Raw genomic sequence first — 27,033 nt, 5'->3', positions numbered from 1 at the left:
GAATTATCCGACGTTGGTATTAATCGGTGTTGATATGTAAAGTTGATGTGAACTGGCCCCCTAGCAATGACGGAGTATTCGGTTTAGTGGTACATAGAAAGTGCGAAATCCGTTTTAGGCCACCATAACCACGAAGGTTGTTAAGTAAAGAAGAAGAATGAACGTTTACTCATTTGTTATTCGAATTAACAAAAATCTAACATTTTATTTCTCGTTACGTAACAATTGTTAAACTTCCCTTCTCCCTCAAGTAACAAATCGTAACGTGTGATGGCACCCTCTCCCCACCCTTCAAGCGTTACGTCATTCATGGATGGCGCATAAGTGTATTTTTCTTTCACTCCCTCATCTTATGTGCTTTTGGTGCTTCTCACCCCCCGTTTCTTTACTAATTGCAGGATGAAGAAAGCCCGCATCAATTGCACGGTGGCCCAGTGCACTTGCGGCGCTTGACGATGCGCGGCGGACAGGGCTGCCCACCGTTGCGCGGATGCGTAACGATCGACCGCACACGCTCGGAACGGCCCGTGCCGCAGGTAACGGAACATGGCGTCCATTCCGACCAGTCGGACAGCACACAGTCGACGGGCAGGGCCTCGAACGGGTCCGGTGTGGCTGCTGCCGGCGGCAACCCCGTACTTGTCTCCAGGCGCGATCGCGTGCACGTGTTCATGCAATCGTCGGCCGTAAGGAAGTTGTTCCGATTGCCTCGACAGCCACCGTAGTAGAACGGTACGCACGTGCCCTTGGTGGAGTCGTACGCGTAGCGCTGGTAGCGGCCCCGGCACGGGCCCGCTTCCGGCGATTGCGAACAGATCTCCTGCGCGGTGAACGTATCGTACAGACAGTCGGCCTTGTCCGTGCAGGGGCGCTGCTGGTTCAGCTCGATGCGGTTCTGGCAGCGGTCCTGTTCCTCGGGTGCCAGTAGCAGCAGGCGAGTGCGAATCTGCACGCCCTTGCCGCACGTCGCACTGCACGGACTCCAGTCGCTCCAGGCGGTGACGGGGCAGAGCGGATCCGGTGCTTCCATGTCGGTGATCGAGCAGTCCGGCTGCATGCACTTCTGCTTTTCCACTGCGGGGGAAGAGGGAAAGATGCGATTAGATACATTTGATTGTTAGTTAGACGTTATTGTCGGATGAATCTCTATAGGATGCTATTCTATTCTTGTCGAAAATAGTATATTGCAATTGGAATGTAATCCAATATTGAAAAGAATAAGCTCATCTCGCAGCACTCTTTTCTATGAGTGAAATTAGAGTAGAAGAGTCATTACAGGGTTGTTCAGGGGTTCTCATAATTTAGGGACACTTTCTTGACTCTTTCTGCAAGAAATGAGCTGTATGCGCTGAGAATTGGACTTTATGGTACCCTTTTAGGATAATTACATTGGAAAATCCTATTAGATTATTAGATTCCGATTAAATTAGAGATTGTCCAAAATGTTGAAGATCCATTGAAGCTGAAGCTTAAAGAATATGAATTAAATATTGAATAACTAGCACACTTTCAAAATCAGCTATGTTTTGAACGGGGACACCTTTTTAATGGGATATTTGATCAACTCAAACAGTTAATATTGAAAAGCGTGTAGTCTGATAATTGCGAATACCCAGCGAAATCGTAAAAAACCTCCACGAGAGGAAACTATCACTCACCAACACTGATGTGGGGACACTTCTTCCGGCCCATGTTTTCCAGGAACGTGCGCGTCCGCATCGTCACCCCGATTCCGCAGCTGACCGAACACTCCGACCACTCGCTCCAGCGCGTCGTACGGCACACGCCGACGCCTTCCCCTGCCTCATCGACCGTCGCCGCCGACTGGCCCATATCCTCCCCACTGGCATCCTCTCCCGCTACTCCCTCCTCACACTCCGGTACCTCCGCAACGCACATCTCCTTCCCGATCAGCTGCCTGTTGCACCGTGCCCCTGCCGCCACATCCGGCCGCAAATACTCACGCGTGCGCATCCGAATCCCCTTCCCGCAAGTCACCGAACAAGGCGTCCAGTCGGTGTACTCGGTCGTCGCACACTCGGGGCGCGTTTCCTCCTCCGTGTTCTCCGCCAGCTCCAGTACCTGCGCCTGCAGGAACTGTTCGTCGCAGCTGCGAGCCATTACCCGCTCCCGGCGCAGATAAAGCCGAGCGAGCGGTGTCATCTCCGCCGACCGGGGATTATAGAACGGTGCCCGCGGGTCCTCAGGGTAAAGGGTGGTGATGCGGTGCATACGCTCCCGCGGTTGCGTTTCCGCATTCGCCGACATGTAGCTGATGCCACTGTCCGTACCGGCATCCCACGGGTACAGATCCACGTCCAGCGACTCCGTCCAGGTGCAGTCCGGTCGGCACAGGTCGAGTCCGCTCACACCCACCACCCAATCGGGCGACGGGCCGAACATGGAGGCGAGCGATATCTTGTGATGCTTCCGGTCCACCCGGAAGTTGGAGGTGGTGTTGGCGTTCACGCGCGGATACCACAGACCAGCCGCTTTAATAAGCGTGCGGAGGCGTGCCCCCTTCGCCCGCAGCTCCGTCTCGAGGAGACGCACCGAGCCCCATTCGGCCAGCATGCGGAAACCGTCGGTGGCGATGTGGTTTTCACCCCAGAAGGAAAAGTTCGTATCGTGCGACGCCCCAATCACGTCCGAGAAGTGTGTCAGCCAGATGGCGAACGGGTAGTCCTTCGGATGCGTCTCGTTCGACCAGATGCCCTCGAAGGTAAGCTGCAAGAGAGAACCGGGAGGTCGTTATTGTGCACACCGGATCGGATGTGTGATAGGATAGTGGCGTGACCTAACACTTACGCTGTACTTCGCCTCATCGCAGGCACAACATTCACCTTTCTGTAGGCGCGGCACGGGCTGATGCTCACACAGCACCTTGGTGAGCGCTCCGTCGTCCGCGAACCACTGCTGCTCGCTTTCGTACACCATGGCGGAGATGCTGACGCAGCCGGAACCGGCTGCCGGTGCGACCCACATCACCTGCACCTCCGTCTTGGGGAAATCGTCCGCCTGCGTTACCGTGTTGACGCACTGATCGTGGAACTTGGTCAGTGCGTCGCTGAACAGCTGAAACCGGCCGACGCGCCGCGGCCCGGCCAGATACTGCTTGGCGCCGTTGCGTGCGTGCGCCACCAGCGTAAAGTGCGTGAACTGCTGCAGCTTCGCATGCGTGCGCGAGCCAACGATGAACACTGTGAGGATTGAGGTTGCACGGAGAGTGTTAGTTTTGTGAGAGCGTGAGAGTGTTAGTGTTGAGAGGCAAGTGGACGTTTTTAGTGATGGAGACAAAAAGAAGCGTGTAGACTAGAGCCATTGCAAGAAAGCATCAATATACCAGTGTTCCAACAAGAATTCTATAGCATATATGCGCGAAGCAACTTCTACCCAGAATCCTATTGAATATATGCACGAAGCAACTTCTAACAGGATAATTATTGTACCTGTACCTGCAAACATGTGAAATGTCTGTAATTTCATTCCTCCAATGGCAATGGATTACAAATTACGAAGACTGTTACGAACATTCTGACATCACAAGGTAAGTGCTCATCGTTATTTGCATGATTTAAATTAGTGTCTCTTTGCTTTTGATCAATGTTTATGGGTTTAAGGTTCTTTTTGAAGATCTAAACTGCTGTCCATGCTGTCTTCCTTAGGTATTGGAAGCAATGTAAGGAAATCTAACTTAGCTTGAGGTACCTTTTGAGAGGGATTTGGTTTCTGTTTAGTCTAAAGTAGCGAGTCGTCATGTAACTCATGTTTGGGAAAGACTGACACTTATACACGTGGTGGTCGAACCTACTAAAAAAGCGTACTTCATCACGGTCAGTTTCCTATAAAGTCGTTCCAGGATGACTACCGAATTACTGAACACGCATATAGAACACGCGTATAGAGCTCTACGCGCATTGTATCCCCACGCGCTTTCCGTAGCTCCTCCGCGCACTCAATACAGCTCTGCGCACTCAATACGCAACTCAGTGCGCTCATGGCAGCCTCCGCGCGCTCAATGCTACAATGCTCGCACTCTCGGAATCGATCTATCGCTCTGTAGGCGTTTTATGTGGTGGTTTTGCAAATTGGCCAATAAGTAATCCACAATTTCTGATTGCAACTCTTTATGTTGATGTTGTTGAGCAAGCTCAGGGCTGTCACTGTAACTGATAGAACTCTCACTTTAAGAGCTGCTCAGAGCTCTCTTTGTAAGGAGCGGAAAGGTCTCTCAGTGGTCATTTTGTGTCACAAAATTACAGTTCAATATCCAGTCAACTGTTTTAATGGCTATAGATCCTATTTTGTTTTTGTACCTTTTTTATGGAAACTTGTTGCACCTCGGAAAAGCTTTTTTTTGCACCGTACTCATTAAGACTTCAAACCGATTTGTATTCTTAATCTGAAGCTAATGGCCCCCTTTCTTGAATTGATATGATATGAACGTTTCTCATTACTTTGAAAAAAGCTTCAAAAAGAGTGTCAAAAATAGGCTTGAAACTCAAATCACTTCTTAACATTGACTGTAAATTCAAACAAGGTTAGCGTCAACTATTATTGATGAGTGTCCCTCGCAAACCCACAATGTGTAAAGCGCGTGTGGGGAGCGCAGTTACACTTTAACCTCGTGCCGCTCAAGGCAAGAATCCCACCCAATCCCCCTCTCGTCTTCCCCCAGTCCCCGCCCAATTGCGGGCACATTTGTAATCGTGCACTCGTTGCGCTGCGTTGAGGAAATTATCAGCGATGCGCTAGTTCCTCCTCCACGGTGGTGTCTGACCAGTCTTCCAGTGCCGTCAGACCGTGCGTGCGTGCGTGTGTGTAACTTTCATCAACCATAATTAGAACATATTTGCTTTGCCACCATCCAGTAGTAGTAGTATTTCGTCATGCGTCTGCAGCTGCGCACCCGTCCTTTGTACTTTGCCGTTTCGGATGGCGGAATACTTACGGTTGTAGATCTTGCCCGGTTCGTACCCGGTCGGCTCGTCCCGGATGGCCAACCGGTAACCATTGTCGCCCGGCTGCTTCACACCGCTGACCGTTCGCCCGTCCACGATCGGGGTTTTGCTGCAGCTTTCGCCATTTTCAACCAACGCTGGCAGAACGAACAGCAAAGCCGGCAGCACGATCGATCGCCAAGAAGACGATCGTCGTCGGCCGAAAGGTGATACCATTTCTCTGCCACACACCCAAACACACACGGCCTCTTATCGCTGCACGGTACAGAACGGTTCCTCGATCGCCCGCTTTTGGTTTTCACTTGATTAGCTCACTGATTAGGGGCCCCCCCTTGACACGGTCCGGTCCTCCCCAAGGGTTCGAGACAGATCACTCGGCACTGTGTGAGCGCTAGGGCTGCTGATTAGCGACTGAGAGCCGCTGATCGCGACGTTTCGGATCGGATCCCCCTCCGGTGCGCTTGCTCGGTTTATCAGCAAACCGAACGGGAAGAAGGAGGGAAGAATGAAGGGAACGGAGCGATTATTTCTGGAAAAATGTTTGTCTGACGGAATCGATGAGGATCGATGAAGTATTGGGAATTTTAGAAAATAATGTTTTGAAATGTACGCTTTTTTTGCAAATGTTTTTATATTTATACTTTGTTCGCTGTATCGCTGTTCAATACACGTGCAGCGCGTGGCTGTGTGAGTGTTACCCATTCAATAATCCTTCCTTTTTTTAATCACACTCTCAATCTAACCCTTCAGAAATCAACCAAATCAATCTTAATGACAACACCCACCATTTTTTTTTATTTTCGCCACTCACCAAACCCTTACGAAACGACGACTTATTTAGCAAAACACAATTCCACGCGCCATTAAACCTAAACGACGCAATGCTTACGGTACAAAAACAAAATGATTTTTACATTCAAATGCAAGTACATAAGTGTGAGAAATTGCAAAGATTCCTTGAGATTCGAAGATGCTAAAGATGCGTCCCATCGCTATTCTCTGTCTCCTCCTTATACCCTATAGCTAAACGCCCTCCATTTTGGTTGTTCCGCTGCTCAACACACGTGGATAAAGGCTGCAAGATGCCCACAGTGAGCTCCGGAGCTGACAACAGCTCTGAGGGGACGAGATAAGGGGACTTGGGAAAAGAAAGAATGCGTTACTATCACAAAATGTGTTCCCACCGAACGGAATGCTGCTGTTGCTGCCTGTGCGGCCAGAACTCCCCAGAACTGACTAGACTAGGATCAATTGATCGATTGAATTAAAAACACGCTCCTCTTCTGCCGCTTGTATATCGAAATAAATGAATAAAAAAGCCTTCTTTTTTCGGTGCGATCGTGTCGTCTGGCATTATGCTGAGCCCCACAAGAGTCGACGAGAGCCAGTAGTAGTAGTAGTAGGATAATTGAGGTCCTGTTGGTATGGAACCATGCTTCGGTTTCGGGGCGTCCCTTAAAACGTTAGTATCGGTTGCTCCCGGTGGTCCAGAAGATCTAAAAAAAAACAAGCACAAGCGTATCAGTAATCACGTCTCTTTTAGTGGTGGGAATCAGAATCAGAATCGGCTTCGCAATCGGAAGCATCCTGGGAATCGCAATTTGCTCCGGTAACGGAATCAAGATTGACTTCAGAAATACAAGCGAAATCAATTCTGAAATCAATTAAGGAGCCGATTCCGATTCCTGAGCTAATTTCGGAACCAATTCCAATTCCGGAGCCGATTCCGATTCCGTTACCGATTCCGATTCCGTTACCGATTCCGGAACCGATTCCGAAGCTGATTCCGGAACCGATTTCCGAGCCGATTCCAATTCCGTTACCGATTCCGGAGCTGACTCCGGAACCGAATCCGGAGCCGATTCCGATTCCGTTACCGATTCCGTTACCGATTCCGGAGCTGATTCCGGAACCGATTCCGGAGCCGATTCCGATTCCGTTACCGATTCTGGAACCAATTTCGGAACCAATTCCGGAACCAATTCCGAAGCCGTTTGTGGAACCAATTTCGGAACCGATTCCGGAACCAATTCCGGATCCGATTCCGGAACCAATTCCGGATCCGATTCCGGAACCAATTCCGGATCCGATTCCGGATCCGATTCCCGAACCAATTCAGGTACCAATTCCGCAACTAATTCCAGAAACTGTGTTCCGGACCTACTATCTGGAATCGATCACAGAATACTTCGGAGCTAGCCGGAATCGATTCCAACGAAAACTTAATTCACCCCTTCACTAGTATCTTCCTTCTTATCGCCTTAAAAATCTTCCCCTTACCTTTCGCTATGCTCCACCACGGCAGCGTGACGTACGTGAGGAAGGCGTTCAGTGGCGTCGACTGCTGGCGGCGGTTCTCCTTCCAGAAGTGAAACGTTTGCGTAAACCCTTTAGTCGTCCACAGCGGGTTGTACGCGCCGTCGTCGAGCTCTGGAAGTATAGCAAGTGGAGAAAGAAGACAAAATGTGTTATTAAATCCTATCAGTAACTCCTCTTCCCTTCTATTTCTTAAAACGTTTAAACACAAAGCACACAAAGTGACAAACAAACGACAGAAGCACACGGACACGCAGCATGCGCCCTGCAAAAACGCCAACCTTTATCGCCATGGTGATGCTGATGCCGCCTCGGATGGTAGTCGCACAGGTAGTAGATGTTCGTGCCGTCGGGCGTACGGCGGCTCGGGATCGTATTTACACCCGCGGGTGGCGTTACGGCCGCTCCGTCCGGTCCCGTCGTCCCGTCCCGTCCAGCAGCGGCACCGTCCGCAAGAATTGTTGGCCGCGCGTAAAAACTGTTGTAGCTCGGTTTCTTCACCTTCGGCAGCGTGGAGCACTCCTTCTTCGCCCGCAGCTCCTTCAGTGCCGCCCAGATGGCACGATTGCTGAGCTCGCTCTCTTCGGTCGTTTCCTGCCCATCGGTCGATTCGGTTTTCGCATCCGTCGTCGTCTCGTCCGGATTGCCATTTATGTCCCCATCGATTACGGCCCCCGTCGAAAGATCCGTTTCCTCTTTCTCGGGCGGCTTTTCCGGCTTCGCTTCCTGCTCTGCAGCTGGCACCGGACCGACTTCAGCCTCCTTTTTGCCCTCCACTCCCAGCACCGGTGGAGTCTTTTTACGCCCCGCATCGGAGCTCAGCACCCCAGAGTGCTTTCCCTTTTTGTCCTCCCTTTTACCGGCTACGACCGGTGGCGACGCCGAAGATGACTTGCTTCGCCGGTAGATGAGCGAAAAGCGACCGCTGCCGTTCCCGGGAGCCGCTCCATTACCACCCGCCGACGATCGAACAGTATTGGTGGAGGTTCGTCGTTCGCGATGCTCCTTAATGTTTGCCACAGTGGCAGCCGTCGTCGTGGCTAGCTTCTCACCGCCTGCCTGATTGCCGTTCCCGTTCGCCGTACGGTTGTTCCGCTCGGCCGGGAACTCTTCGCGCCCATTCACCCGGATCCGCTGCTTCGGGTCGATCAGTGCCGCGGCGGTGGAGGGTTCGCCGTTCGCCGCTGTCAAGTCGCCGCCGTTCAGCGACACGGCGTCGTCTGCCATCTCGTACTCTTCCGTCGCCTCGGTCGCCTCCGTTGCGGTGGACGGTGGGGCCGACCGTCGATGGATGCCGGTGTTGTTGTTGATCGCGTTCGACGCCTTCGCCTTGCCGTTGGCCGATTTGCTACCGCTCGCCGGGTCGGCTGTCTCCGTACTGCTGTTGCTGCGCTTCGATCGAAACACGGGCGTACTGAGCCGCTTTTTTGGGCTCTGGCTCGCTTTGGAACCGTTTTCCCGCCGCTTCACCGTGCTGAGCGCATCGGCCGAGGGTTTCTTCTTGACCACCGTTCCCTTATCGTTGGCTGTACTGGGCTGGGGGCCAGTTCGCACTTTCGCACCACCCGCAAACTCCAGCTCACTCTCCACGATCAGCACGTTGCGATGCTTCATCAGCGGCGATCGGCCCTTCGACACCGTCGCCAGACAGGCGGGCGAATCGTGCAGCTCCAGCGACTCCAGCCGCTTCCGTTCCGACGCGGTGCGGCCGGTTTCGGCCTCCTCGTCCCGGTCGGCTTCCCCGCCGCCGCACGCCGGACACGGTGCGTACACCTCCGACATCTGGACGGAATCGGCATCGGTGGACCAGCGCTTGCGCCCCGGCCGGCCGAAGCAACTGCAACAGCCCGCCGTCCTCGAGGAGGAGCCGGCCAGCTTGTCGCTCGGGACGCAGGGAGGACCCGCTAATGGGTCGACACGGTGCCGCGCCGTGCCGTTGCTGGCGGTGGGCGATTTGCTGCTGCCACCCTGCTGTACCGGCGACGTGTCCACGATGCTGGCGGACGAGGAAGCAGGACGATCTGGGATTTGGTTTGATTTTTTTTGGTGGACAGGGCCGAAATTGTTCCGAACGAAAAATGCGCCGCAAAGGGAAGTACATTGTATGTGTGGTTGTGTATGTGGGTGTGCGTTGGTGTATAAAAGAGAGAGATAAATAGAGAGAGAGAGAGAAAGAGAGAAAAATTATAAGACAAAACGAACAAGGATGTAATAGTACGGTAGTTTTTTTTGTAAAAGGATATGTTCAAGGAAGAGGAAGCACACCAAGCGATGGATCAACGGAACAGGAAAGGCCGGAGTGTTGTCTCCCGCTCTTTCCGTTCTGTCCCCCGTCCCCCGCTGGTGGCTTCCAGTGATGCTGCACTACACACGGGCATACAAACGCAACTAGGGTTTGGTGTGTTAACTCTTTTCGGTTAATCTTCTAGCGACAAGGGCACACTACTCTTAGAAAAGGAGCGGGATGAGGGGTTGGATGAGAGCAGGGAAGGGTGGAGTGAATGTATTGACACACACACACACACAAAAAAAAACAGAAGGAAAAGGGAACCACCACAAAAGGAAGGGCGCAAAGAAGAACGGGAAGGAAGAACCTGGGAAAGGATCGTTTTGTTTGGTTTTTTCTGCTTCTTCTATTGGCATTTTGAATTTTTGGCTCCCAAAATTTTGAGGTTAAGCGATCGTCCTGCTTCCCTACCGGGTTAGTAAAGATTAATGTAATGTAAAGAGTCAAGCGCCAGCCAGCAATACTGTACACGGTACACAGGTGTGCACACGGGGGCACACGGCCCATCGTTCTCGTGTAGCCACACTTTAATTATTTAACATTATTTTGATTTGGTAGCTAGCACGAGACACGACACGGCTTATAAGCGATAGACGTTGGTTGAATTGGCCGAAGAGACGATTAGAAACAAAAACAAACACACATGCTGCATGCATACACGGACACAGAGGGACTGATGGTTTATGAAGTGAAAGAGAGTAGATGATGACGAATTTTTTTGATGCGAATGCGATTCTTGGGCTTGCAACTGAGCTGAGTTGCAATTAGGAATTTTCCTCTTTACAGTTTAGAATAAATCCATTTTTAATTTTCAGAAATTTGAGAGTGTTTGCTCTCCTTGTTCCAAATCCAAGAATCGTCTAGATTAACACAAGACATAAACCACACAAGACATAAAAGAAAAGAAAACCTGTCACACATCGAACCCCATTTGCGCGCACAACAAAAGCGTTATATGATCGTGAAGCGAGAGAGAAAGAGAGAGAGAGCACCAAAACCAATCAACTGTTCGTGGCTTACCGTCGCGCAAATCACCGGCCTCGATTTCGGACACCTCGTTCGCCAGACAGTCCAGCCCTTCGTTTTCCGAGCGCGCCTTCGAGCCGCCGTACGCGGAGCCGCCCGGATCGGTCGCATTCTTCGTGCGCCAGCCGTAGCGGCTGAAGTTGTTCAGGTTGGCGCTTGGGTCGCTGAGCCGGCGCTGATGCCGATAGTTGTAGTACTCCTCGCAGTCTTCCTCCCACTCCGAGTCCCACATGTCGGTGGCACAGAACCTAAAAAAGCGCATGTGCATATGTGGTTAGGATTGGTTGGCGTGTTTGAATCGAGCTCCAGTACATCTCCGTTTGACCTACCCGGGCTCGCTGGTAGGCGTTTCTACGCCCGATCCTTTCGGTTTCGTGACGGCCATCTCGGCGTGACCCTTGCCCTGCGGACCCTTCATGCGCACAAACTCGCAGCGCGTCTGAGGGCCACCGGAGCTGAACAAACCGAAGGACATTCGTTGTGCTACCTTCGAGCCGAGGCTGGATTGCTGAAATGGAGTGAAAAAGAAAAGGATGAAATTAACCGAACTGCTGATTGATCGTGTGTACCCCCCCCCCCCCCCCCTTTAACCTTACCCGTGCATCGTACACCTTCTTGAGCGCGTCGTACCGTATCGAGCCGAGAAAGATGACGCCCTGCACGCTGCCGTCCCGATCGGTCGCCACCAGCTCGACGCACACCATCTCGCCGTCGCGCACCAGTATGTCGTGGAACACCTCGTCGAAGTTGTCCACCATGAAGCAGATGTGCGGATAGGTGATCTCCTCACTATCGCCCTTGGTGTCCATCTTTCGGCGGCTCGGCGACGCGTACACCTTCTGCGAGTGGCGCCGCAGCACCTGCAGCTCCTTCGGCGACGTGCGCGTGCAGATGGCGAGCGTGAGCGTGTAGTTGAACTGGTGGATCACCAGGTTCAGGTAGACGGTTTCCTCCCAGTCGACGTCCGGGTCGCCGATCGGCAGCTTGCGCGAATCCTTCCGAAACACCTCGATCTCCGTCTCGTACCGGGGCATCGCACGCGACGAACCCTTGATGTGCTTTTTGCGCACGAAGAACAGCAGATCGTCACAGTCGATGCTGTGCTCCGGCTCGGACTGGAAGAGAAAGTGGCGCACGAACAGGTCGGTCCAGTAGGTCGTACCCTGCAGGACGACGAAACCACCGTCTGGGAAGGAGGAAGAGAAGATTAGAGTTGTAGCGTTAGTTTGCGATTGAAGGATGATAGTTGAGAAGGTTGAGCGATGTGAGGACTTTCACAACTTCTTCAGGTTTTTTTTATCTCCAAGACTTCCTGATTTCTACGGCCATTTTTCTATGAATACCTGACTGACAGACACTTCACTTCATGAGTTTGTAAAGGACATTGATCTAGAATTGTCTTCTACTAACCGAAACCGAACCGCTCAAGGTCTCGCGCCTTCTGCCCTTCTGCCAATACCTTATACCGGCCTTAAAGGCGGACGCCTCCACGCCATCCTGCCACCTCAATTTGGGCCTACCACGCCTCCTCTGTCCTTGTGGACGGCCTAAAAAGACTTTACGGACTGGGTCGTCCGTTTCCATTCGTACAATATGGCCAACCCACTGGATCCTGGCGAGCTTGATACGACAGTGGTGGTCGATGTACATCTCGTATAGCTCGTCATTATAACGGCTCCTCCATTGTCCTTCCATGCATACGGAGCCAAGGTTCCCTCTGAACATCTTCCTCTCGAACGCGGCTAAGAAGGTTCGTCCGTTGCAACAGGTTACCTGAGGTGAACTGATTTTTCAGGCTGTAGAATGACCTGTTGGCAGCCAGCATCCTTGCGCGCAACTTAGCTGACCTTTGACCCAAGATAGGTGAATTTTGGGTCGACTTCAAAAGTGCATTCACCTATCTGTACGTCACGCCTACGTTATTGGTAGGGCCGCTGATGTTGCCATCAACAGTTTGGTCTTTGCCTCTTTTATCTGCAATAGGAGAGCTGCAGACCAATGATATCTATATCATCAGCGTATGCCAGGATCTGGGTTGAATTATAGGAGATGGTTCCCGCTGTCTCCACCCTCAAGTCGCAGATGGCCCACTCTAGCGCCAAGTTGAATAGGAGACAGCCAAGTCCGTCCCCCTGGGGCAGACCTTTGGTGGTAGCAAAAGGCCCTGATAGGTTTCCATTCACCTTCACCTGACAAGTGCAATTGGTCTTATCAGTTTTACCGGAATTCCAAAAGAGCACATAGCGTCGTTCAGTTTTACCCTGGCTATGCTATCATATGCTGCTTTGCAGTTAATGAAGAGATTGTACGTGTCGTGTCTGTATTGATTTTCAGTTTCGGAATCCTCTTTGGGAAGAGAAGGACAACATTGGACACTATTTAGATGACTTTCAATTATGTTTCATAGACTTTGACGTCCAACCAAAAGGACAGCGAGCTTTAGGATCTTTACAATACGGCAGTTATATGTCTGGCAGAGTGCAATCAACGCAATCATCTACTGCAACTGCTTCATGGTCTTTTGTCTGGTGTAGTTTGCGGCCATTCAGACCTGTTACAAACAATGTTGTACAAACAATCCTGGATGGTCTGTATTTTGCGTAATTCTTAATTATTATGCAAATCGCTTTTTGGGAAATATGCACGAAAGCAATCTAAAAATATCAATCAGAAATATATGGTAGTAAAGCAATCTACAAAAATTGCCTTAATGTTGAGTTCTCGATGCTGAGCAAATGTTCGAAAGGGAATTGACCCCAGCCCAGTCCAACAATTCCTAATAGGAATCATATTTGAATTTTACGTATACATAAAACTAAATCTGATTGCAACTAGAAATTGATACTAGAAATTGATTGATGTTGTTGGTCATACTGAATTAATTTAAAATAAATTACGTCAGGCTCGAACAACTTAACAACATGACCATCGTGGGTACAAGCCTCATATGGACCGTCCCCACATAGAAGGAAATTATTTAATACGCATTGTGTGTTACGCACCTTTGCTGTTGTACACTTCTTTTCCAGTTGTATAATTTCTAATATTCTATAAACAAATTTGTTTATACAAGTCCAACAAAGCGAACATTGCAATCCCAACACTAAGAAACTCTTCTTCAGTGACGCAACCGCCGCTGGAAAAGGCAATCCAGCAAAGGACTGCACACTGACGTAGCAAACCGGCAAAAGGTTAAAGGTCACCCCGTCATCCGAGCCATCCCATTACTGATACGCATTTATTGTACGAAAATACAATAACAATAAAGATTGTAAAGAAAATACAATAACAATAATACAATAAAATAAAATACACGTGTGAGATAACAGCGACAGTACGAGACGGAAATAGCAGAACTAACCGGCAAACACGGCTTGCTTGCTCCAGCTACTTGGATGAAAATAAAAAAGCTAAGCGCGCTGAACACGTAAAGCAAGAATCTTCATCTATTCGGGATACAACAACAGGGGGTGCTGCGCTGTTGGTCTGTCTGTCCGTCTTGCAGTAGGCAATGATTAATAGCTCTTCCCGCCAGCAATCGCGCTACTACTACGGTTGAGATACGTACGACCAACCATATCGCGCATTGATAAGCCAAAAAGGAGCCGCAGCTACTTGTGGGTACGCATGCTGATGATGATGATGATGATGGTGATGCATCTCAACAATGCACCAAACAAACAAACAAACAAACACGGGTCCAGGCAAACCTGCAGTCCAGTGCCTGGGGGAAGGTTATCGCATATGTGTATGTACAATTGTCAGTGAAATCTGCACGGCACGCTTTTGCTTTTATCTCTGCCATTTGAAGGAAAAAGACATGCCACATCTCTGCCCACACGACGGAAATGTTACGTCTGGTTAGTTAAGATGGACAAGCACCAGTATGGCCTTTGTGAGTTTCTGTTGCAGCGAATCGATCCAACTGCTTGCTGCTCCACGCTTCAATCACGCTTGCTCTTTTGCAGCATGACCATGAGTCACTGCAGTTTGCAGTGCACACGGTCTTCTTACAAATAAATATATCGCAAAACGGAACGGCGTTTGCATCGTCGTTTTCGTTTTACTGGACCCGAGCAAAGAAAATCCCCAATCAAAGGGTGCGCTGCTTTCCTCGACCGGCACCAAAATCCCCCGCTTCCATGAATCATCAACAGCAGTAGCCAAATGCCAATAACCAAGCTGATGCTAACAAGCGGAAGCATTTAGATAATGATATTCAAGACAAACTGGCAATGCTTTTCGCATTCGCGTTAATGAGATTCTGCGCGAGACTCGCTGCCGGACGGCCAGGACGTATGGCATGGCAGGTTGATCGGTAAAATTCCAATGGAATCCAAGAAATCGATCCTTCGACAGGAGCAAGGCAAGAAAGCCGGTGCACACATACCACCGTTGCTTCTGTCGGGGACGGTTAGTTATGCAAAAAGCAAAAACATCACGACGTGACATTTGGGATGGACGGACCAGGCATTCCGATCCTTAGCAACCGTACGTGAATGTGTGTGTGTGTGAGGGGTGAAGAAACCCAATCCAAGGAGCACACAACAAGGAGCAGTGCGCATATTCGCCTATTATCGTCGAATGAACTCATCAACTCGACGTGTGGTGTGTGCTGGCTGTGACGGTTCGATTGTTGGAAAAATCGATAATTCACAGCATGGCCCCTTTACTCCCTAAACGAGATGATGGTCCCAACTGGGGAGGGTTTTAATTGGAATTTTTCTACCTTCGCCTCCACTGGCTCCACTGGAAGGGGGTGGAATGATTTGGGACAACTTACCGTCCTTTAGCAGCTGCCGCATCTCCTTTGTACGCTGAAAGTTGATCTCTTCCAGCAGCAGCTGGAGGGCTGTCTGGGGCGATTTGAGCAGGGCCGAGGCCGTCCCACCAAGCCCACCGGCACTGGCCGACATTGTGAAGGCTCGCCGCTGGGGGTCCACCGTTGCACTGGGATTCCGGACCGAACGGACACCGACCCCTGTGTACGACAAAAGGCCTTCCAAGGGCGTATTATCGTTTTCCCTGATGTTCACACGCGACCACCGAACGGAACCGGAAGTGTGTTCATCTCTTCTTGCGGGGTTTTCTCAATCCACCACCTGTGTTCCTTTCACTTTCCTTTGTACTTTTTTTGGCACCTTCGAAAGACTGTATGCGTGTGTGGGTAATTAGAATGGCTTAGCGGGATTGTCTCTCGCTCTCTAGTGCTTTTTTGTTTCTTGCACGTTCAGCCTTCTGAACTTGAAACTGCGTCGTGCGTTGTGATGCTTCACTGGGAACTGAACTCGCACTGGCCTTCCTACGTCGTATTGGAAAAGCGTCGAACGGTGATTTCCCTCTTAATAGTCGTCGTCGTCGTAGTCGTCGTGTTTTGGTTCATCGCACACTTCGGGCGAGCTTACGCGGTTGCGCAATATGCGTCCCTGACTGTGAAGCAGAACCAGCGGCACCATTCACGAAACTGGTCGGCATATTGACAGGAAGCAATAAGGGACCGAAGGGAACAAGGGACAATCGGCAAACAATACGCAACACACGCACATACACGAAACAACTCCGACCGTCGCAAAAAAACAACAAACGATTGTGATTTCCTTGTGTGAGTGTGTGTCTTTGGTTCTTCTTCCTTCGTGTGCGAGATTGCATTTGTAAACAGTTGCCGTTTGACAGCTGTGTGACGTGCGTTACGGTGCGTTACGAATGCACGTTACACACGGCACCGTGAAGCAGAGTGTACACGGTGCAAAACGGGTTTTTTGTTACTTTTGTAAAATTAAAAAAAAAAAAATCCCGCGATTACTTTTGTTCGGACGTGCTTCTTCTCATCTTCTTTTTGGGGAAAACGTCCTACGCGGACATGTCCGCCCTATTTACAGGCTATCGAGACTTGATTATTTAGTAACACGCAGCCGAATTGCTACGGGAGGACGGTCCCCATTCTATAGGTTTGAACCCATGACGGGCATGTTATTGAGTCGTTCGAGTTGACGACTGTTTCACGGAACCGTTCGGACTACAACACTGAACTATGCAAATGGGTCTAAAATTTATATAGATTTATTCGATTCTCATCATTGCTATGGCCTTTCTAGATTAGATTCACGATAGCTTTAGTACACACTTTAGGTAAGTAGATTGTTCTTCTCCGCGTTTCAGACAATGGTAGTCGCTTCGACGTACACAGAATATTTTTCCCCAGCAGGATATTTACCATACTATGTTACTATACTATACGCTTACTACTAATGCAAGTGTTCGCTTCCATTTTGTTACAATTTAATCTAACGTCTGTTCTGCTCTCGTAATCCTAAAAATGAATGAAACTTAAGGGCTTAAACTAAAAAAAAATCACTGATTTTATAAACTCTTTACAATTGAAGCAGACAATAAAACATCAGTTAGCAAGAACTGGAGCTTTTAAAAAGATATTTAAAAAAAAAAACTTAAAATAAAATGTGTCCACTCTTAAAGGACTAGAGAAAACTAAACCACAATTTGGCGCAGTGTAGCGCATTTAATAAAAAGGAAGAGCTAACGTAACTAAAATGCACCCTTTAAAAGGCTTTGTGTGTAGACTTAGCTTTCACTATATTGCGCCTGAAATGTTGAACATTTGCAAACGTGTGGGGGGCTGCGAGCACACAAGTAGGCGAGCGAGAGAAAAACGAAAGATCACTTCTGCTGGTGTGTTGTGTTACACCACAGTAAAGGAAGAAATGTGTGATAAGCCTCACAAAATGGAGGGTTTTTGTTTTGTAGGAAAAAATGATTACAAAATGATAAGAAAAAATCATTTTCACACACATCCGCCGTGTTTCAGTTTGCTCAGAACCGTTCGATTCTGCTTCACTTAGGAATAGTCTTACCCGATAGCATTTATATATGTTTTTTTAGTGTTTTATCCTATTTCCTACTAACATGTGTTCCATCCGATCTGACTAAAGTAGACTTTCTGTGTTTTGAATATAGGAACGAGTGTTGGCGATTCCAGTATCGTTTCAGTTTTGCAAAAACCGCCTTCTGTGCCTGGTTAATACTTAATCCATCGCCCAAATCATCGTCCGCAGACAATGCGGATCGGTGTGTGCGATCGTAAGTAGCAATGAAGGAATCGTTTACTGCTAGATCAAGTGAATTGATTCTTTTCGGGGGGAAAATCACAAAACTTGCATGAGAATTTGTTCAGCTAGTGTACCATCGTTCGCTCACTCGGGTTGCGCCATTATAATCACAGGCTTTAAGATATATGTTGTTTGTGATCTTTCCTAACAATTGCCCTTAATTAGAGTATCGAGTAGTATTCCCATATCCTGGAATACTTTTATATCAATATAGTAGCCTACATACACTATTTTCATAATGCCTAAATATCTCTTTAAAAGAAAGTAAGATTCTGTCTGTATGACAAATGATAAACGTACGGCACAATATAAACACAATCTAGAGAGTTTGTGTGTTTGTGTGTTGCAGTTAATTGCAACGTACAATGTATGGCAAATTGAAATAGTGTGCATAGACCAGTTCGTTGCCGTTTTGTTCTTAATTCAGACATTACTACCCGGGAATGTTTCATTCCCGTACGCGGTACGAAATCTTGCGATGATTGCCTCACTTCTAACTAACTGCCAGTACCCACCCGATCCGGCTTTCCATTTAGAATGGATAATGCACACTGCCAGCGGATAGTAGCTGCTCTGCTGTCGTCCCACTGTCATGCAGCTCGGCCGTATCCGGCCCGAACGACAGCACCGCTGTACCGGCGGCATTTTCCTGCGATCCACCCTTCGGTAGCTTCTGCTCGCACCGCCGCCGGTGTATCTTGAGCCCCGCGAACAGCTTAAACGTGGCCCCGCACAGCGTGCACTGGTAGGGCCGTTCGTTCGAGTGGAGCTTCCGGTGCGTGATCAGGTTCGACGGGTGCACGAACGCGCTCGAGCAGAGATCGCACTTGTACCGCCGCTCGCCCGTGTGCGTGCGGATGTGTATGAGCAGGTAGTCCTTTCGCTTGAAGCTCTTGTGACACTCGGTACACTGGAAAGGGCGGTCCGTCTGCGGCACGAACGCGATCGCCTCCTTGCGCTCGAAATGGCACAGCATGTGTTGGTCCAGCGCGACCGTATCCTTGAACGTGATGGCACAGATTTCACACTTCCGGAAGGCGCTGCGCGAAAGCACGGCAAGCGAGGCCGAATCAGTTCCCTCTCCCGCCGGTTCACCGCCCTCGGGGCTAGCGACATCGGACGGTGGCGCACCCGGCGGCGACTCACCCTCATCGCTCTCGTCCGGGGAGAAGTGCTGATGATTCTGTGCAGCAGTGAGCTCGTGGGACGCGGCGGCTGTTAGAACACCACCACCACCAACGTTCGAGGAAGAGGAACAGGACTCATCGTTGCCACTGCTATCGCCGGCACCGGATTCCGCCCCTTCCCCAGCCAGCCCGGTCTGGTGTATCGAGAGCGAATGCTTTCGCATATGCGCCAGCAGGTTTAGCTCACACTTGAACAGCTTGTTGCAGATGCGGCAGCTGCGCACCTTGTGCGCCTGCTCGTCGTCTGCGTGCGTTGCCTCGTGCACACGCTTCAGCTCCTCGGTGCGGAACATCTTCGGGCACTTGGAGCAAACGTGCTCGGGCGGTGGCGCTGCCACCGGGGGCAACAAACTGTCACTTACTGCATCGGGTATCGATTTCGTCTGCTCCTCTGGTGCAACGGTGATGGTTGTTGCGCGCCGCCGTTTAGGTTTACTACGCGGTGATTTCGATTCAGCCTTGGTCGCGTAACCATTCGCCAACAGTGGGATGGAACTTTCTGGTCGCACCAACGTTAGTAGGGGCATTGGCTTGGAAGATGGCGTTGTGGGAACGGGCCCGGGTGTGTTGGAGGCAGCCGCCGTACCGAGCATTATAGGTCCGGTGGCAGCGTTACCTTTCTTTGCGCCATTGTGCAGAAGCATGTGAGCGTTCAGCTCGTCCAGGAAGTGGAATATTTTCATACAGTAGTCGCACCGAAACAGGATCATCGTGGAAGGGGAGGATGAATCGTCACTGGAGGATGAAGAAAACTGGAAATGAAATGAAAAGGGTAATTAATAGGGCAATTAATTGGGTTTCATAAATAGAATTCGTAAGAATTAGTTAAGGTTAGGTTAAATTGAGGGTAGCGAGGTCGCTACTAATTGTTCTTATGCTTAGTGTTGGGTTTTCCAAGGATTCTTATGCTTGTGGGACACTTCCTTGACTCTTTCTTATTGGAAATGAAGTTTGGGCAGTTTCATTGGAAATTCCTATTGGATTTGTCCAGTTCATTTCCCGTAAGAAAGAGTTAATACAGTGTTACACCAAGAAAAAGAATAATAAGAAGCTCAATATCTATAAATCTTGTATTATTCATAATTTATGAATTAGAGGTGTGCCAAATGAACCAGAACCGTAAGGACAAACGGATAAATCTGTAGTTCTACCGATTCACAGGCTTTACAGGTATTGCTGTTTGCGAAGAGCGAATGTACCGAAATCCCATTCACGTTCACATCAATGAACGACTCGGTTCACTCGCGTTCACTTAGAAATTCCGTCCTCTTTCCTCACCTGCTTATCGCCCCCTTCACTATCCTCGTTGCCATCGCCCGCTTCCTCCATCGCTTGCTGCAGCAGCTCGCTCGGGTCGATCTCCATCGAATCGTCGAGCGGCTCTTCCTTAACCTCTACCTCATGCTGCCGCTGCTGCTGGTACTGTTGCTGATGCTCCACCAGCATTTCCCGCTTCACTGCCATCCCTCCCTCGTGCATCGTTTGCTCACCCATCCCGCCACCATTCGCTGCCATTGCCCCGATTCTCGGCTCGACCGTTACATGCCCGCCTTGCAGCTGCTTTTCCAACAGCTCCAACACTTGCTGCTGCGTTTGATAAAGCTCCGCCAGGTGCAGCTCCTCCACCCCACTACTGTCTACCGGTTGCCTTCGATCGCGAGACTCCTGTTCTTCTTCCTCTTCCTCCTCCTCCTCCTCGTTGCCATGCTGCAGGCGCGTGGTTGTCGTGGTGCCCACATCACCCCCCGCCATCGAGCTCGACAGTTCGCCGTCCTCCAGCTCAATCTTCACGAAGCTGGCCGCATCAATCATCGGCTCTTCCGGCTGCATGTCCTGCATGTCCTGGTGCATGTTGCGGGCGTGCTCCTCCAGCAAATCGTAGTTGGCGAACGTGCCCGGACACAGCCGACAGTCGAACGACTCGAGCCGCCGGTGCGATCGCCGATGGTACTTGAGCGTCGAGGGCGAGATGAACGTTTTCAGACAGACGAGACAGGTGTACAGATTGTCGCCGGTGTGCGTCCGCTGGTGGATTTTCCAGTTCGAGCGATCGTTAAACTTCTTGCCGCAGTACTCGCACGGGAACAGGTTCGTCTCGGTGTGCAGGTTCGTGTGGCGCCGGAGCGTGTACGCGTTGCGGAACATTCGACGGCACACGGTACACTCAAACTTGCCACCACTGGTACTTCCAGCACCGGCACCACCGCTTCCCCCTACACTACCACCCTCCGTCCCCGTGCGGTGCAGTGCCTGCAATCCGGCCATTTCCAGCGTTGCCAGTGCGAACGTACGTTCCTGCTGCACGAGCTGACGCTTTGTCTGCTCCACTAAGTCTAGCGAGGAGATGAGTGGCGGAGGCACCGTCGAGTCGTGTGCTTGCGAAGCAGCACAGGAGGACGATGAAACGACATTCCCGCCGCTGTTAGTCGGTAGGCGTGCGGAGGAACGGTCGTCCAGCAAGGCGTGCCGCTCGGTACCGTTTCGTTCCACCATCAGCTCCTGCAGCGGTCGCAACCCGAACGAGGACAGTTGGTTCAACGCGATCGCCATCATTTCGCTATTGTTGCGCTTCTGTGCTTCGGGGATGGAGGTGGTCGACGTTGCTGCCTGCTGCTCGGTTTGAAACTCTTTCACGTGAGTTCCACCACTTCCACTTCCACCGCTTCCGCCCTTCGATGATGTTCGGTTCAGGTGTTGCTGCTTCGGCTGCTTTTCGACGGTCGGGACCGATTGGTCCACCTCCGATGCGGCTGCCACCCGGTCGTCGAGCAGATTGTGTAGGAAGGTGTCGTTTTCGATGCATTTTTCACGAAATTTGTAAAACTCGTTCAGCTTCAAATCGCACACCGCACAGATGGCGGAGGGGAAAACGCTCTTCAGTTTAACCTGCGGCAGGATGGGATAAGAACGATTAGTATCTGATCGATTTTATTGCACAATGATTATCATTTATACCTTTACTGTTGTGCAGTCGAATATTTTCTTCAGCAATGCATCATCTATTCCTCGTTCGTCCGAAAAGGCGCGGGTTAGTTTTTGCTCCTTCGATAAGCATAACCGACACAGGTTGCTTGAGTCACTGCAATGAGGGAAAAGAAAAGAAACGGTTAAACTATGCTTTATTGCAAAACATGTCAAAACTGTGATTAAAAACATGTTAGTAACCTTTTTATTTGGAAACTCCTGATAAACCATAACCGGAGATTATTGGGGCTATATTTGATTAACTTTTTCTATGACCGATCTCCATTAAAAAATAGCATTTATTATTTAATAAACAGGAGTCGGAGTCGTCCGGAGTCGTCCGGAGTCATTCGGAGTCATCCGAAGTCGTTCGGAGTCGTCCGGAGTCGTCTGGATAAGTGTTGGGAGATTCAGGATTCGGAAGATTCGAAGAATCAATCCCTAGGAAGATTGGATCGGATCAGATCCCGTTTGTGGGATTTGATTGCGATTCGATTGGGATTGGGATTCGTTACGGATTCGATTGGGATTCTGATTAGGATTCGATTAGATTGGGATTGGGACTCTGATTCTGATTGGGATTGGGATTGCGATTGCTATTGGGATTCTGATTGCAATTACTATTGGGATTGGGATTGCGATTGAAATTAGAGGCTGCTAATGGTGGTCAAGACAAATCCCGTATCTCTAATTTCGGAAGTCGAATCACGCAGTTTTTGGTCAAAATATAGCAAATGTTCGTGTAATGTAGCATTTAAGGAGAAATTATAGTCACTAATTTAATTATTTTATTTGATATTGAATGAAATCCCGGGTATCTCAGGGACTACCTCTACTAACTATGAATTAAGTACTGAAATGTAAAATAATTAAGAGTAAAACAGAATAATTTTTTATTCCAGCTTCAACTAATCCCCCTATACAACCCCTCCGCTGCAAACTACAACAAAAAACGCTATACCACATTGGGATTGGGATTCAAAGATTCGAATCCCAACCAGGATTGGGATTTGAAGATTTGCATCCCTTCTGAGATTCATTTTTCCCATCACTAGTCTGGAGTCGTTCGGAATCGCTCGAAGTTGTCCGGAGTTGTCGGAGTCGTCAGGAGTCGTCAGGAGTCGTTCGGAGTCGTTCAGAGTCGTTCAGAGTCGTCCCAAGTCGTTCAGAGTCGGAATCGTCCGAAGTCGTGCGGAGTCGTCTGGAGTTGTTCAGAGTCGTCAGAAGTCGTCCGGTGTCGTTCAGAGTCGTCCGGAGTTTTTCAGAATCTACCGGAGTCGTCCGGGGTCATTCGGAGTCATCCGGAGTCGGATTCGTTCGGAGTCATGGACGACTCCGACTCCGGGCGGTTCCGGAGGACTCCAGGCAATTCCGGACAGTTCCAGATGATTCCAAACGACACCGGATAATGCTGGGCGGACCTACCTTCCAGAGTAGGTCCCGAAATTATTGGAATTGGATCAGAGTCGACTCCGAATTTTTACCAACTTTACCCATCACTATTGTTAATAGAATATAATCATGTTTTTTTTGTACTAGGAACCAACACATCAATCTAATTTAAAATATCATAACATACTTAAAACTCTATTAGATCAGATTCAAGATTAATTTCACTCTTTCAACAATTCATCTTAAACGTTTTGCGATTTTAGGCTCTAATATTTCCAAAGTAATTACATAGAACTTATGGATTATAATATAGTACATCAGATAAATATCGTATGCTTTTGGATTCGTTTTTATGAACGTTTGAGTTCCACAATTTAAAGTATGCACTTAACACATGTGCTTTTATAAGTAAGTTTATTATAATTGTAGGTGATAAATTAGAGCTGAAACATTATTTATGAAATTGTCGTTTCCTCAACCTCAGACCGATTTAAAATTCACACTTCCGTTTCTGTGCGATAAAAACCTACGCATGTGCGCATTGTTTCGAATAGAGCGCGTACATTCACAGTAATAGGAAAACCCCACTCTCCCAGTGTTACTCATCCACAGCACACACACACGCACACCACTCGCGCGAGTTCTGTGCAATGGCCAACGGAATACGAAACAAAGCTCTGCTCCCTAAATGTGCACCCATATTCTCTCGGTGTGCCTGCCCCACAAACAACGCGTCCCATTCGCCGTTGTGATCCTCTCCAATGCGCGCCACACCATCATTAGAACGGCCCGGCGCATACAACCGGCTTTGCGCACACAACGCAAACACGCTTCGCGCGCGTCTCCTCTTCACATACACAATGAACAGCACGCGCGGCAGCGGCGGCGGCGGCGGCGATCGTTCGCTTTACAAAGCCCATCATCTTTCTGCTTCCATCACCACCGCCGCCACACCATCCCCGTTTCGGTTTCTGTCGATCGCAGCAGAAAAATGGGCTTCTGCAAGGTCAATAGTGGTGGCGGCCGGTGCCATACACGCAAGAGACGCGCAGACGTTTGCACACTACCACGATCGCGTGCGCACGATCGGGTGGCGAAAAGGGGGAGGTGCGTGCGGCCGTTTGACGGCGGCATGTTGCAATGTTGCGCCGCAAAAAACGCCGGTGCCGAATTACACTGTGAGCATACCACCACTATCGAGAGTTACAACTACCAGAGCGCGCGGGACATGCGGTGCACGTGTTGAAGAAGCTGAACAAAGGGACAATAGTGAGCAAAAAAAAACAAACAACACAAAAGGAGCTCTAATGTTCCTTTTGTTGTGTGATAGCTACAAAGGGGCAGAAGAGTAGAGATTGTTTAATCGATCCCCAAAAAAAGGAAAAGTAACGTTGTTTATTTTTTTTATTTACTTGATTAGTTTCCGTCGTATTACATTTTGATTGAACGGGAGCTGTCTAAATCGATCAATATATTAATATGTACAAACACATACTTTATTGTGATTTGATTTGTATCCTTGAACTATTAAAAAATACATAAAAATTTTTATTATAAGGTTAGCATATACAAAAGTGAAAGTAAAATACCAACAAAAAATAGTAAATAAAGTCAGTCGTTTTAATTTAAACAATTATGCAAAAAATCCAACAGAATGTTTAAAGTGTGATTTTGATTATTTTTATTAGTATTTATTTTTTTCATCGCATTACTATCTTCTTAGGTATTTAGATGCTTATTATCTTGAATAATTTAAAATGAAAAGCATTTTTTTTACACAAAACAAGATAGTCTTTTGAATTCAGGGATACGATCCCTGTGAAGGATGCACGATCGATCTTGTTAGATTACGATCTTATCTTTTTTTTGAGAAATTTAAATCATCCTTATGGAGATGCTCGAAAATGTGTTTTTTAAAGTAAAATAATTGTTAAATAAAAAATGCTAAAAAGAAACAATAGAAGAAAAAAAAATTGGAAGGATTTTTCGTTACGCGGTGTGTTTGCTCACTGCGCAAGGAAGTCAACGAGAAAGGAAACAACAAAGATTGAGATGAATAACCAATTGTTCCTTTGTTCTTCTCTTCTATACCGCCATAAATCATCGATTAGCTTACAATACAATCGTTTGATTGGAAATCTTTTGGACAGTGAAACAAAATGAATCCCTGTTTACTAAACAAATTTTACAGCAAGTCCCATGAAAACGCTGTAAAGAAAATCTATTGATAAGACGGTGAAGGCAACGCGGTTTTAATAATTGGTTTCAACAAACGCTCCGTTCGTCCTCGAACTCATACATTGAAAACCCGTTTGCTTCCAATGCAAAACATAAAGAAACAACAAACACAACTGTCGTTTGTTTTTCTCTCTCGCTCGCCACCCCGCACATTCATCACAGTGAGCAGTGAAATTGCGTTCTATTGGCGTTACATTGTTTCCAAGTAACCAGACGGCAACCCCCAGGTTTGACAACCCCTAAACCCCACCGGATTGCTTTGTTGCTTCCCTCCGGAGGCGCCGATTAATTCGCCTTCGCGGCAGCTGCTTGCGTACGTTGTTGATGTTGAATAATAAGTGTTTATTCCTGGACGCTCCCCCCCTCGGCGGTGGTGTGAGTAGCCAAAATAAAATGGCTCCAAACCGCATTAGAACACGGGTAAGGGCCAAATCGAATGACCAACCCCACCAACACCCAACACTGCGAAAACGAAGAACCGCAGCCAAACAACGGCGAAAAGAAACGTTCCTTGCAGTTAGTTTGCGCACACACTGCGCACCAACACCACAGGCGAAGGCGAAGGAATCGATGCGTTCACCCACACACACACACATACACGCTCACGTACACCCCCTCTTTCGAACTATCGTATAGTGTCCCTTCTCCTCCTCCTCCTGCTGCCGCTGTTAGAACCGTAACCTTTGCTTACCTTTTCACCACCTCCATCAACGACTTCTTCAGACACTCTTCATCGCGGTTCACCACCGTGCTCGACGGCATTTCCTTCACCATGTTGTTGTGGCCCTTGCGCTACACATACACACAGTACGCACACACGCTCGGCAAAAGGGCACATCTACACACCTGCAAACACAATGGATCCTTTGCGGCTAACAATGCAAAAGACGCACGGCCAAACTAGTGCGCACATATACACACACACATACACCCACTGTTTAGATGCCTTATACACACACACACACACACACACGAGCACGGGAAAAAGCGCACCTACGCACCCGTAAGGTCGTTTGTTTCGGTACGCACAATCTTAGATACGGGGGATGCACTTTTTTTTGGGGTTTTTTTGTTTGTTTTGCAAAACTTCACTTTTCACCTTTGTTTTGATTCAACCGAACGCCGGAAAAGATGCACTCAATACGCTTCCGGTTGGTTTTGTGTGCGTTTTTGCTTCGGACACTTGTTTAACTCCAGTGGTGTGCGCGATTGATGGTGTGCTGCTGCTGCTGCTGCTGCGGCTGGTGTCGCGCTGGTTCAGGGCGCAGGGCTTTGTGTCCTTTGTGTTGCGGTACGGTATGATGTTGCGGGCGGTTCACCCTGGCCATCGTTCACTGCCCGGTACGCAGTACACCGGACGGGCAATAGGTTTGTGTGGTAAAATTGTTCATTTTTCACTGCACTACACTCCCGCGGTAAACAATAGAGCACGATTATTCACCCTTTCTGCACTGACAGTTGCTACTCGCTTACAGAGCACAGTGGTTGCTCACGGGGACATTTGTGCAAATATTGCAAACGATATTTTTGTTAGTTTA

General features: G+C 49.0%; 3 protein-coding genes across 4 annotated transcripts; all 3 read right to left on the bottom strand.

Annotated features, from left to right (window-relative positions):
* Positions 1 to 172: 172 nt before the first annotated feature.
* Positions 173 to 6,407, bottom strand: LOC1280875 (spondin-1). Its single transcript, XM_320745.5, has 4 exons — positions 4,952 to 6,407; positions 2,809 to 3,200; positions 1,659 to 2,727; positions 173 to 1,074 (listed from the first exon to the last, which is right to left on the bottom strand). Exons 1-4 carry the CDS (start codon positions 5,175 to 5,177, stop codon positions 416 to 418), a joined length of 2,346 nt encoding a protein of 781 aa, XP_320745.5. The 5' UTR covers positions 5,178 to 6,407; the 3' UTR covers positions 173 to 415.
* LOC1280876 (uncharacterized protein KIAA0930 homolog) lies at positions 5,730 to 16,242 on the bottom strand. Of its 2 annotated transcripts, XM_061662322.1 has the most exons (7): positions 15,374 to 16,239; positions 11,187 to 11,776; positions 10,920 to 11,098; positions 10,585 to 10,838; positions 7,559 to 9,298; positions 7,242 to 7,391; positions 5,730 to 6,457 (listed from the first exon to the last, which is right to left on the bottom strand). In XM_061662322.1, exons 1-7 carry the CDS (start codon positions 15,504 to 15,506, stop codon positions 6,417 to 6,419), a joined length of 3,087 nt encoding a protein of 1,028 aa, XP_061518306.1. In that variant the 5' UTR covers positions 15,507 to 16,239; the 3' UTR covers positions 5,730 to 6,416. The 2 variants fall into 2 exon arrangements, with proteins under 2 accessions (XP_061518306.1, XP_061518307.1); XM_061662323.1 differs by lacking the exon at positions 7,559 to 9,298 and having other exon boundaries at positions 15,374 to 16,242.
* Positions 16,243 to 16,634: 392 nt separating this feature from the next.
* Positions 16,635 to 26,978, bottom strand: LOC133394024 (zinc finger protein 236-like). The gene is made up of 4 exons (XM_061662321.1): positions 26,187 to 26,978; positions 21,857 to 21,980; positions 20,180 to 21,787; positions 16,635 to 19,653 (listed from the first exon to the last, which is right to left on the bottom strand). Exons 1-4 carry the CDS (start codon positions 26,267 to 26,269, stop codon positions 18,247 to 18,249), a joined length of 3,222 nt encoding a protein of 1,073 aa, XP_061518305.1. The 5' UTR covers positions 26,270 to 26,978; the 3' UTR covers positions 16,635 to 18,246.
* Positions 26,979 to 27,033: the final 55 nt, after the last annotated feature.

This window comes from Anopheles gambiae, chromosome 3, assembly GCF_943734735.2.
Source record: "Anopheles gambiae chromosome 3, idAnoGambNW_F1_1, whole genome shotgun sequence".
In the NCBI taxonomy this organism is placed as follows: domain Eukaryota; kingdom Metazoa; phylum Arthropoda; class Insecta; order Diptera; family Culicidae; genus Anopheles; species Anopheles gambiae.
This window is presented reverse-complemented; position numbering and strand designations above follow the sequence as displayed.

Coding starts and splice junctions, on each gene's coding strand:
- LOC1280875 (XM_320745.5), bottom strand. CDS start 5,177: ATGGTATCACCTTTCGGCCGACGACGATCGTCTTCTTGGCGATCGATC. Junction 3,201..4,951: donor ACCGGGCAAGATCTACAACC/GTAAGTATTCCG, acceptor CAATCCTCACAG/TGTTCATCGTTGGCTCGCGC. Junction 2,728..2,808: donor GCGATGAGGCGAAGTACAGC/GTAAGTGTTAGG, acceptor TCTCTCTTGCAG/CTTACCTTCGAGGGCATCTG.
- LOC1280876 (XM_061662322.1), bottom strand. CDS start 15,506: ATGTCGGCCAGTGCCGGTGGGCTTGGTGGGACGGCCTCGGCCCTGCTC. Junction 11,777..15,373: donor GCGGCAGCTGCTAAAGGACG/GTAAGTTGTCCC, acceptor CCTCCTTCCCAG/ACGGTGGTTTCGTCGTCCTG. Junction 10,839..10,919: donor ACGCCTACCAGCGAGCCCGG/GTAGGTCAAACG, acceptor GCGCTTTTTTAG/GTTCTGTGCCACCGACATGT.
- LOC133394024 (XM_061662321.1), bottom strand. CDS start 26,269: ATGGTGAAGGAAATGCCGTCGAGCACGGTGGTGAACCGCGATGAAGAG. Junction 21,788..21,856: donor TCGACTGCACAACAGTAAAG/GTATAAATGATA, acceptor ATCCTGCCGCAG/GTTAAACTGAAGAGCGTTTT. Junction 19,654..20,179: donor GTGAAGGGGGCGATAAGCAG/GTGAGGAAAGAG, acceptor TTTCATTTCCAG/TTTTCTTCATCCTCCAGTGA.